This window comes from Electrophorus electricus, chromosome 18, assembly GCF_013358815.1.
Source record: "Electrophorus electricus isolate fEleEle1 chromosome 18, fEleEle1.pri, whole genome shotgun sequence".
Taxonomy (NCBI): domain Eukaryota; kingdom Metazoa; phylum Chordata; class Actinopteri; order Gymnotiformes; family Gymnotidae; genus Electrophorus; species Electrophorus electricus.
In genome coordinates, this window is record NC_049552.1 from 6,712,220 (window position 1) to 6,723,508 (window position 11,289).

Sequence of the window (11,289 nt, forward strand, 5' to 3'; positions counted from 1 at the left end):
TGTCCTGATTACGTAAAGGCGTTACAAGTATTCCGGGTATTCTTCCCATTTCAGATTATTTCTACAGTACAGGCTGAGTTCTGGGGTGAAAAACTACACCTATTCTTTTATTAAAAGACATTATAAACAAATGGAAAACAAGAGAGCACCGAAGCATGATGAATTTAATGGTTCTTCCATGCTTCATTTAAAAAAAAAGTCTGTATTCCTAAAAAATGAACAGAAAAACCTGACACAGAAATGGCAATCCCGTCCTCCAACTTGTCACAACACCGATGGCTTTATGAAACATGAGGAAATACGACACGCTGTGCTGACTGGCTGCCGTGCAGCGAAACTTGTTTCTCATTTACATAAAGTTAAGAAAAGCTCTCTTCGCCTGGATCGCACCAAGCCCATAAAACAAAGAGGTATGAATAATGCACCATTAACTATTTAAATTATGCACCAAAAGCAATTATTAAACAAATAGATTTAAACCTCTGAACGGAGCTGTGTGGCATCCTGGGAGTCCTTACTGAGCTTCTCTCTGCTCTCCCATTGCCCCCACTCACAAAATCCATTTCAAATGCCACATCAAGGCTCAGCCATCTGGGCAGCTCACACAGTCCCTACAAAGTACCTGGAGAGTGCACATAGGGGTCTCTCCGCAGTGTTATTTCTTGTCTGTCTCAGCGAGCACAGAGCATTACATCTGTCCAGTGTTCATCCTGCCTACTACCAATCAATCAATCAAAATTTATTTATATAGCACTTCTTACAACAGATGTTGTCACAAAGCAGCTTTATAAATGTCCAAGTCCAACCCCCTTGTGAGAAAGCCAAGGGTGACAGTGGCAAGGATAAATTCCCTAGATCATGAGGAAGAAACCTTGAGAGGAACCAAGACTCCTCTGGCCGACAATGGTCACCACACTAATAATTTTAAGAGAAAAATAAATATATAATGAAAAAATAAGCAATTAATGTCTAGTCCAACTTTCTAGAAGTTCTAGTCTTGTCCCGATGGTGTGCATGTGTCTGCGACCCATCCTGCAAGAGAACATCCATTTATTAGCTAGGGTGGAGGTTTGGTAGGCTACAGGAGGAGACATGATAGGGTGGTGGGAGTAGCCATGGCAGCTAAGACTGGTAGAGGCTCAGTAACATCATGACATCAGGGGTAGGTGTACCTCGGCAGAAAGAGAGACTGGACATCCACATCCCAAGAAGTGCTCCGCAGCTTCCTACTGGGTGTGACGGAACACCTCACAGCTGGCGTTCACAGCAGTAGTAGCTCTCTTGCTTGCACCGTACTCTTCCTCAGGTCAGGCACAGTGCCGGCACACTTCCACTTTATTTGCTGCTTTATTTGCTCCATTTCTTCGTTAATGCTGATGATTTGCACTGGTCACAGCTCTTGGGGATCCACCAACCAGCATTGGTGTTTGCATTCATCTCTTTCAGAGCTGCTGGCTTCACCCATGGAAAGTGAGAGCCACACTACCAGGGAGCTGCAACTCTTTGCCTCTGCTCCACCATTGACAGCTTCTCGTTTCCTCTTTAAGCCCAGTGTTTGTTTCTTGAGGACATCCGCCATTACAAGGAAGTGCTTTCCTCCCTCCCATGTCGGCTCAGCTGCCAGTGATGAACTTCAGTTGGAATGTCATCACTGCCCAGCCATCTTGTGGGCCATTCACAGTGTGAGAAAACACAGCTGGTTGTAGTAGTGACACAGACAAGCCATTGTCCGTGAAGGCTGTGAGCTGCTTTCTGCCTACAATGCACTCAACCCAAAGTCCATGGTGGAAACAGATCTTCCTAGCTGTGGCACTGATGCTGATTCCTTCCGGATGCTGCGTACCCCTCACCGAACAGCTGTGTTTCTCTTTCCCTGCAGGCTCAGGTTTGTGGCTTTGACTGGTGCAATGTCCTAACTTCTGGCAGTGCCAACAAACCTGTCGCTCTGCTGCCACTTACCCAGGGTTCACTCGTTTCGTTGTCTCTTCCACTGTGTTGTTCACTTTGGCATCCCAGCGATGAAGATGATTACTGCTCTGTCTCCCTCACCGATGGCTGCTTAGACGCTGGAAAGCGCAACAAGTTGCACATGCTGCCTCAGCTCCTCTTGTAGCAGCGCATTCAGGAAGTAGTCTAGCTCCAGCTCTTTCTGCGCAACCTTCTCAAACGCCGGGTACACCTGCCGAACTTTGTTTCCCCCAGCATGCTTATTTGCTCTCTCCGCAGCCTCCGCCGTTCTGAAAGTAGCCATCTGACACTGTCATCTGCACAAAACACCACTAATGGGCCATGGTCAACACCATTAGGTCATCACTGTTGCTCTGGTGACCAATCCACGAGTACCTGTAATGCTCTCCGTTCTAGCGGCAGACACAACTGCATCACAGCGACGGACATCATCCAGCCATGATGCTCAGCAACTGAGCAATTATTTGCAGCACTGCGGAGTATGGTCCCCAGGAACTCTCACCGTTGTGGTGTGGAAGCCAGAGGCATGGCTTTTCTGCCATCATAGCTGTCTCTTTCTCACTGAGAGCAATTCAGGCTCCGCTACTAATCTTTGCTGTGCTGCTCTTCTTGCTGAGTACCCCCTTCCTCTAGTCTCCTTCTTCATTGCCTGCCTTTAAAGTCTTTGACGTGTTGCTCAGAGTTTCTGAGTTCTGTGGCTGCATCCCACTTCTGACACCAATGTAACTTTGGCACAAAGAAAGAAGAGTTGAAAGAGACATCGTGGCTTCAGTGAACACTTTAATAGTGGCAGCAGATCAAACTCCACTTTAAAATTTACTGTTCACTTAAATTTAAAAGAAACACTCACACTATCTGAACTGCAACATGCTTAAGTAAGTATTGTCTACTTAGTATTAACCAGTCTCACTCATCATTGATCCATGTAACACAGTGATGTCATCTTGGTGAAAGGTGTATGGACAATTATATATTAGTTTTCTCATTGTAATGCTTAAGTCCTACACTTTACTTTCTTTATTACACCATGCTGGATTTCTTTGCTGGCTGAATGTGGGCAATTATGTGATGTTTTTGTATGGAAAGTTAGAAATCATCAGGAACTTGTCTGGGAGTAGATAACCTGTGTGTCCTTGTTTTTAATTAATGTCACATATATATGTAGCTAGCTACCATGCTATACAAGCAAGTTAGTTTTACTGTAAAAAATATGAAAGTAAAGTACTTTTTTAAAGTCACACATTATGCCACACAGCTCTTAAACCACACATAAGTAAACCACTTATGAGAACAATAAGCTCTCAGAGCACAAGCACACATAAATGTCAGGACATAATCCAAACCGATGCGACTGCTTGGTCACTTCTCAAAGATATTTTCAGTAACTTTCAAATATAACAATGCTAACGTCTTAGCGGAAACAAGCTAACATTATCCCGACTGCAACATAACAGTAAAATGAGAAATGTGTTATGATGCGTTTCTGTAACCACGATCGTCTTAGCATTGTGGTTATTCTTTTCAAAAATCAAATAATAAAAAAAATCAAGCAGGGGTGAGCAGGGGTTTATCCTTGTTTTTGTCTTGGGCTTGATCTAATTCTTTCTTTTTAGCTTGCTTTTTTTCATTTGTCATCTTCTGTTTACTTGTCTTTGCCGTGTAACCTGTTGTTGATACAGGAAGGATGGACGGTTTTTCATTACTGGTGACTGTTGATGCACCATTGCTTTTGCAAAGCCTCCTGAAGCCACACCCACTAATTAAGCTTGCGCAGTGATTGACCCTCCATCAGAAGGTTTTGAATTGGGCACGGTGGATTCTTGTAAAAGGTATTAGGAGCATTAGATGAAGCCAGAAAAGCCTGTTTTTTCGTGTACTTCTGTTGGAAGTACTACTGTCAGAATATAGTGAGTTTTAACAAATTTGACAAAATTATCTAATGCAGCTTTAAAGCAAACATTTTCTGAGGTTTGTCTTCACCAGCTTTATCAGTGGTTCCCATTTAACATGAACCAGGCAATGAATATCTACCTGACTTTAATTTATTGGGCACTGTTATAGAATAGATTTGTGAAATGTGACATTGCGAAGGAGGAGCAAGATGCAAGTGAAAAACTCAAAAATCTTTTTATCTGTTACATGCATACAAAGGCTGAAAGCAAGTCTTCAGAGAAACCAGCTTGACAAAATTGCTAACTGGCAACTACAGGCCATCAATGCAGAGTACAGAACTTAGGCACCTTTACGGATTAAATATAGTGGAGATAAATGAGGGACAGGTGTAGGTGATTATTTAATAAATGGGTGATTGGGGACCAGGGAAGTGAACGAGTTCTGTGATTGGTGGGTTGGTCTGGGAGGGCTTGCTGGGTACCATCTGGAGCATGACATGCCAAAGGTGTATACATGGGTGTATCTACTTTCTTTGGAGGTCTCGGTAAAAAGGTTAAGCAACATTTTCTTCTAATATTTTATTAGTTGTAATCTTCATTTGCAGCAAAAAAAGTAAAATAGCTTAATCGTGCAATTTGAGATCAGTAATGAAATGTGTGAGTCCTGTCCTGGAGATCTACTGTCCTGTGCAATTTAGATACAACCCAAATATAACACATCTGGTTCTGATATTAAGATGCTATTGAAAGAGTTTATTAAGAGGATCTGGTCTGATAAGTCAGGTTGGAAATAAATTCTTGTAGGGTGATCGATATCCAGGACTTGGGCACAGCCCTCCCAACTTACAAAGTCCAAAAAAAAGCTTTGTGCCAAACTAAATATGTCTGCTTTCTGGTGTTGTATCTGATCTACTCTAAAATCAGCATCATAGAGGGAACTACTTCACTGACAAATGACAGGTTCTTTCAGACCTCTAATATTATAAATAATGAATATGGAAAAACGTCTAATAGTAAAGCTGTAAAACACCTCTTGGTCTTAAGGATTTGTGAGTACTATATGATGAGACAATCATAACAAATGATAGAAGCTCTTAACTGTACAAAGGTTAGAATTTGAGTTTTTTTCACTTTTGCATTGATTTTGTATGCTAAAGGTTTTACAGCAGGGGTATCAGTCCTGGAGTGATCTATAGCATATAAAGAGTAACACTGTAGAGTTTAGCAACTGCCCATGTGAGTCCAAAGTCATTAAAGAGCTGATCTGGATGTGTCAGTATGTGTGTTATGTGATTAGATATGTAAGAAAATTCTGAGAATTTGGAATTTAGATGCAGTGGCAATCTAGGTCTTGATTGGGACACTTCTGCTTTATAGAAATGTTTTCTTTCTGCTTGAGCAGTAATGTACTGTAATGTACAATAGCTATTCAGCCATATTCTAGGATTGAATACATTACTAATAAGGTGATACAGAGAACAAGCCGTGTCCTCATCCACTATAGGCATTTAACACTGAGACATTTTAATTTTGCATGCATAGATATACTAATCACATTTTAAATTATTTTATTTGAATCAGCATGAAAAATATATTTTTTTTTTCATATTGTACAGTGTTTTACAGTGTTGTTAAACAATATATATAAACAAAAATGAGTCCTTGTATAAACTTGGTCAACATGTAAATGATGAAATATGAGCTCTAAACTTCTGTCCGGAATCGTAGCGTAGTGTTCTTCATCCTCTCTTTGTAGTGTTCATCAAACTGCTCATTCTGAGCTACAGTGAAATGATTCTTCCAGTCACCAACTTTCCCTGAGGAAGCAAATATAGAGAAACCAAAAAGAAAGAAGCAAATAGTAAGTATAAATACTTGAACCTCCAAGTCACCCACGCACACACACACAATGGGTTTATCACAATCCTTAAGATTCTATAATGATTTGATACGTTTTGTTAACTGCTGCCAAACAATGGGAGTCCAGGCTCCAATCCCACACCCACCATCTAAACTCCTGATACATGCATGCTTAATGTGTAGCATTCCTTTCTGTTCTGTTCACATAGGCAAAATAACTGACATAACTGACAGGCAGGGAGGAGCATGTTCTTGCAGAGAAGTTTCAAGATTGGATAATATTAATCTGAATTCACTCAGCTGCCCACAGGGATTCATGGCATATTAACCTTTGCGCATGAACGGTGAGATCTTGAAGTCCATGACTGGAAGGCTGGAGTAGTTGGTCATGTTGTTCTGCTTCATGGCATCAAAGTGAATAGAGTTGGTGATTTTCTGCCTCTCCTTTGATGGAGTAGATACACCGAGGAAGGAGCATAAGCGATCCAACTCACGCCCAGTGTCCTATAGGCAAACAGGGAATGGGCTGTTGGATCCTGAACAACACTAATAAACACCATGCTCAAATGGTGCGAATGGTACAGAGATTAGGTCATCTTTACCCCAGCTGTATCCATCACCTGGCCAAGCTGACATATGTAATACGTTTCCCTACCTCCACCATATCCTCAAAGAACATGTAATGAATGTTGGAGTACATCTTCTTCTTCTCCCAGTATCCACACACATGATCATACCAAGCACCGAACACTTCTTAAAAAAAAAAAAAAAAAAAAGTAAACATAGAAGATGATGCATTACTTATATTTAGAAATAAGAGCTATTTCAGCAAGCAGATAAGTCCATGAGCAAAGATCTTGTATATCTTTATAGTAATTTACTTTGTCCATCCATGTAGTTCTGCAGAAAAGTGCTCCAGTCTCCTGGCTCTGGTTGTCCCATGTTCATTCGGTCAAAGTGAAAATAGGATACAACATTGTCTTTGGCATTGCGGGCTACGTAGACAACCTGGAGAGGGTGAGAACAACTGTCATTATTATAGATGAACTACTATATACATAAATAGGTCCTATTTATTGTAAAATCTTGTCTTTATGGATTGAAGCATAGAACAGGACACTGTGTGGCAAGCTTTGTAGGACCTGCTCATACTGTAAATCCAAGTCTAATCTTTTTCCTGTGCTAGTTAAGGTTTATACTTCATACCTAATCTCTGTTCTGTGATTGTTAAGGTTAGGATGTAGGCATGTTTATTTGATCATTATGGGAAGCAGGCTGATGTATGCCACAGTTTAACTCAGAGTAGGCCCAAGGCATTGATTACAATTTCAAAATGTGATGAATGTGCTCGAAATGGGATTTTCTGTATCAAAGAAACACTCACACAGTTTATTCTTCCTGATCTTTGCTTGCCAAAGTACTTTATAAAGTTTTAAGATAAGGGCTTATTGTTTAACTGTAAGACCTATAAAAAAGAGGAGAATACACTTATTTTACATAGTAAGCACACTATTACAACTGTGACCACAGAAGTAAGTTGAGCCTTCAGGTAAATAATTCACTTTCTTTATAGTAGAATTCATCTCAAATGCATAAACGCATTTGCAAAGATAGCTTAAATTTAAACCTGTGTTCAGGAACCATTAGCAGATTTGATGTTCACATTACAGAGAACAAAACCCACATACAGTACCCTGCAGTTCTGTTCCCAGAAGGACTTGGGCACCAACTGAACAGGAAGATGGGTTTTGATAAGACGCGGTGTGGTGGCCAATTTATCTGCAAGCTCCACTCCTGCATAAGGAAAGAAGCAGGTCTCTGAGGCAAATCTCCAGGACCAACAGACATTCATTAACACTAACAAAAAACCAAAAACAAAACACACCTATTAATGACAATAGACTAAAGACACTAAAAGGTATGAAACAGGTAGCACTTTAGCAACAAGCACTACATGTAACATATATACAGGGTCAAACACCAACAAAATCACGACTATCAAAGCGGATTTAAAACGGATTTCTTAAATTTACATGTTAACAAGGGCTGTGACAAGGAACAGGTGAAGCAGATGATTAATTAACAGGATTTGGGGCCTGGTAATGAAGGAAAAGACAGACACACACACACACAAGATGATACAAAGGCCACATGCTGAGATGTTATGTTGGCTTAGGGGGAGGAGTCGAGGAGGGGGCTGTTACACAACTCAATTTTGCACTGTTTGCTTTGTGCGACTATGGAGTGACACTTGGGACACATGGAGAGTTCACAGCAGCATACACACACACACACACATACATATATGTATATATATATATATATATATATATATATATATATATATATATATATATATATATAACATTTTTGTCCATATTGTTACAGCCTTAGAGTATTACAGTAAGCAGGAGCACAGACCTGCAGGGATCACAGGGAAGGCTGTCTCGAGGAACGGTACTCGCATGTAGATGGGCAGAGAGGTCTGACGCTCTGGTGCCGTATCGCCGAAGTAAAGCAGGTCCAACATGTAGGACACCCATGTCGTGCCTGTCAGAATAGACCAAGGGAAAGAAAGAAGAGAGGAAGCAGGTGACCATGTGGTCAGTATGTACAGCTTTGTGAACTGGTATTACATAATCAGCCTGGCTATGCTTATACAATGTAATTTGTTTAGACAGAGCTGGACAAAGAGAGTGAAACACCTTATGAAAAATTTTGAATAACATCAAATAGCTTTGTTATTTGAAAAGAACTGAATTGTATTTGCTAAATGCACAACAGCAAAGGAAGCTGCAGAGGTGACTCATATTATGATTGATGCCAGTTAGCAGTTTACGCTAGAACAGTTTTCTGTGAGTTTTCATCACAATGCACTGAGCCAAATGACAGAGGGGTATATCAGTAAGACTTGCCAAACACAGCAAAAACTGCACTGGCATAGAAGAACAGGGTCAAAGTTCCTCCACAGTGATGCAATAGAAACAAAACTACTGCTTTAATAAAATGTACCACAATTGAATAGACATCACTGTAACTGAGACTTAACAAAAACCGATGTGAGCTTCACAAAAGTTATGTGATTTTAAGTGTTTGTGAGCATGTAGGTATAGCATGGGGTCATGGTCTAATGGAGAATAGATGATCTTGTGAGAACACATAGGAAGGACCTACACAGTAGTTCATCTCTGTAATATTTCAGACAAGGTGGGGGAAACCTTGTCTGTAACTGTCCAGGTACAGAAAGCACCGGCAATGACACTTAAGAGAATTGCAGCTTCTCTGCAATTATTGCTGAGTTGTGCCATCCAAACCATGCTTGTATTATAACTTTACTGTCCAGGATTGCCTATCACCAGCTGACTGTCTTAACTGGGTCATTTCAAAACTTGAAATCCCAGTTCAAAATGATGTGCTCTGTTCCTGAGACCAGCTACCAGTCATCCATACAAGCCCATCCATACATGAGAACAACATTGCTGGTAAAGCTTTTGATGTGCAAAAACCACTTTGAAATTGTTATGACTGCAAGGGATATTTGAAAAGGTGCAAAATCACCAGATTGCTTACAAATTTATTATCTAAAATACTTAATGAAACTGGATGAAAGTAAGTAACAAAGTGAAGGAAACTATCCGCCTTTAATTATCAACCTCTGGTTTCCTGAGCATTTCCACATTAGGTTTAACTCTGACTCTTTAACTTTATGGTAACCCTAACCCTATGTAGAGCTCACACCTTTTTATTCTCTTGATTCATGATTCATTTTCTAAGCTGTTCTGAGGCAAAAGTGTGGATTGTGAAATCTGCTAAGTTGCTATGTGCCTGCTTGTACCTTCTATAAGCGAACCTAAACATGATTTCAATTCTAAATATTTGTGTGTGCTCTTTCATGGTCACCTTGTAAGTACATGATACCATTTTATCTACAACAAATATGCTGAAGTTTACTATTCTTCTACATATATTCTTCCATTGTCTAATAAGCAGTTTACTAAAACATTTAGTACTGTGGCGAGAGGGAATTACATTGCCCATGCTTGAGTTAAAAACACAGTTTAAAATGAAATGTTAACAAGAACTGCTGGCTTTTAATTCACAGCCACATTAATACTCTTGGTCAGATAAGCCATTAAGCAAAGCACAGGATACCTGCTTTGGGATAAGTGGCAATAAGGATGTCATCTGGTCTCGCCTTGAAGTTCTGAACATTCTCCCAGTTGTCCGTGAAGTAATGGGTCATAGAGATGCCTTCAAACTCAAACAACTCTGGGCGCCCAATATCCTTCAACTGTAGTATTTAATAATTACAATTAATGAATAATATGTTAACGCAAATAATTAATCTGTCAAGGCCAGGTCTTTGGTGCTTTTAAATCTCATAAGAAATCCATCAGGTCTAATATAGCATGCTAATTATAAATATTCTGTAAATTGAAAGGTTGATGAGAATAGCTTTCTTTGTAGATTTGGGCCTGTTCTTTAAATCCAGTTTTAAATCATTTGCCATCCTCTATCAAAAGAAATGTGAGCAAAAGTGATTAAATTAAGCTTCAATCAACAGTTCTCAATGTAGTTCAATGGTAACCAAACTGAGTAATTAACATTGCCACATGGAATCACAGACGCAAATTTTGTTCACTCACTTCAAGTTCTCTACAAGTCAGTACATGGCGCATTATCCAAATCTAGAACCATTAGGTTTAATTTTTAAGATTGTGTCATAGGTCATATGGCAGTTTGTTCATTAGGTTTTCAACAAAAGCCAATTAAAATGGTTTTTCACACAATCAGCTTGCCATGTGGTATTCAGAAGTTCATAGACCCTGACTTTCCAGCGTTAAAGTGTCATAATTATCCCACCATTTTTCCCTGCTATTTGTAATACATTTATATTATTTTACACATCTGTGATCCATTAGTAGTGCAAAGCATATTTCAAAAATAAACTGCAGCTGGCTCACCAAAGAAACATCAAATCCTTCCATGATACAATGAACATAGGCTGTAGATGACCGTTCTGCACTGCTTCCTTTTATATTTTGTGATTCTCCTTGTCCCTCCTTTCTTCCTTTGGCAGTTTTTATCTCGTGCGGCTCTTGTGCTTATCACGGATGATCTGTCTCCCAATTTTTCTTTCCTCCCTTGTAACTCTGAGTTAGGTAAAGGCTCAGAGCTTTTCCTCTGTCCCTTCCTTCTATATCATTACAGTCAGATTGTGGGCCACCCACTCCAATGGTCATCTTACCAGCCTCAGCCACTCCTAAATAAACACACACATGCACAAACACTGCCATATGATCTCCTCATTCGTATAACGATCCTGTTCTCTTCTGAACTCTCTAACCTTTCACAAAGTCCACATAAGGTATGACTTTGCATGAACAGTCTTTACAAATAATTTAGCATTATATTTCCCGTCTGTCAATCTGATGTAGCATATGAACAATGCAAATCATGGAGGTACTTTCTGCATGACATTAACCAGTGAACCAATTCCATGCTGGGAATTAGGGCACATTGGTACTGGAATGTTTTTCCTGTTGGGGTTTCTGCTTCCTGGCCACTT

The 11,289-nt window shown here is 39.9% G+C and overlaps 1 protein-coding gene across 2 annotated transcripts; it reads right to left on the bottom strand.

Moving 5' to 3' along the window:
- Positions 1-5,564: 5,564 nt before the first annotated feature.
- Positions 5,565-10,708, bottom strand: LOC113584318 (cytosolic sulfotransferase 3-like). 2 transcript variants are annotated; one of them, XM_027021139.2, is made up of 8 exons: positions 10,685-10,708; positions 9,873-10,005; positions 8,142-8,270; positions 7,414-7,514; positions 6,602-6,728; positions 6,376-6,473; positions 6,050-6,224; positions 5,565-5,677 (listed from the first exon to the last, which is right to left on the bottom strand). In XM_027021139.2, the coding sequence occupies exons 1-8, from the start codon at positions 10,706-10,708 to the stop codon at positions 5,565-5,567; spliced, it is 900 nt and encodes a 299-aa protein (XP_026876940.2). The 2 variants fall into 2 exon arrangements, with proteins under 2 accessions (XP_026876940.2, XP_026876938.2); XM_027021137.2 differs by having other exon boundaries at positions 9,873-10,011.
- Between the last annotated feature and the right edge of the window lie 581 nt (positions 10,709-11,289).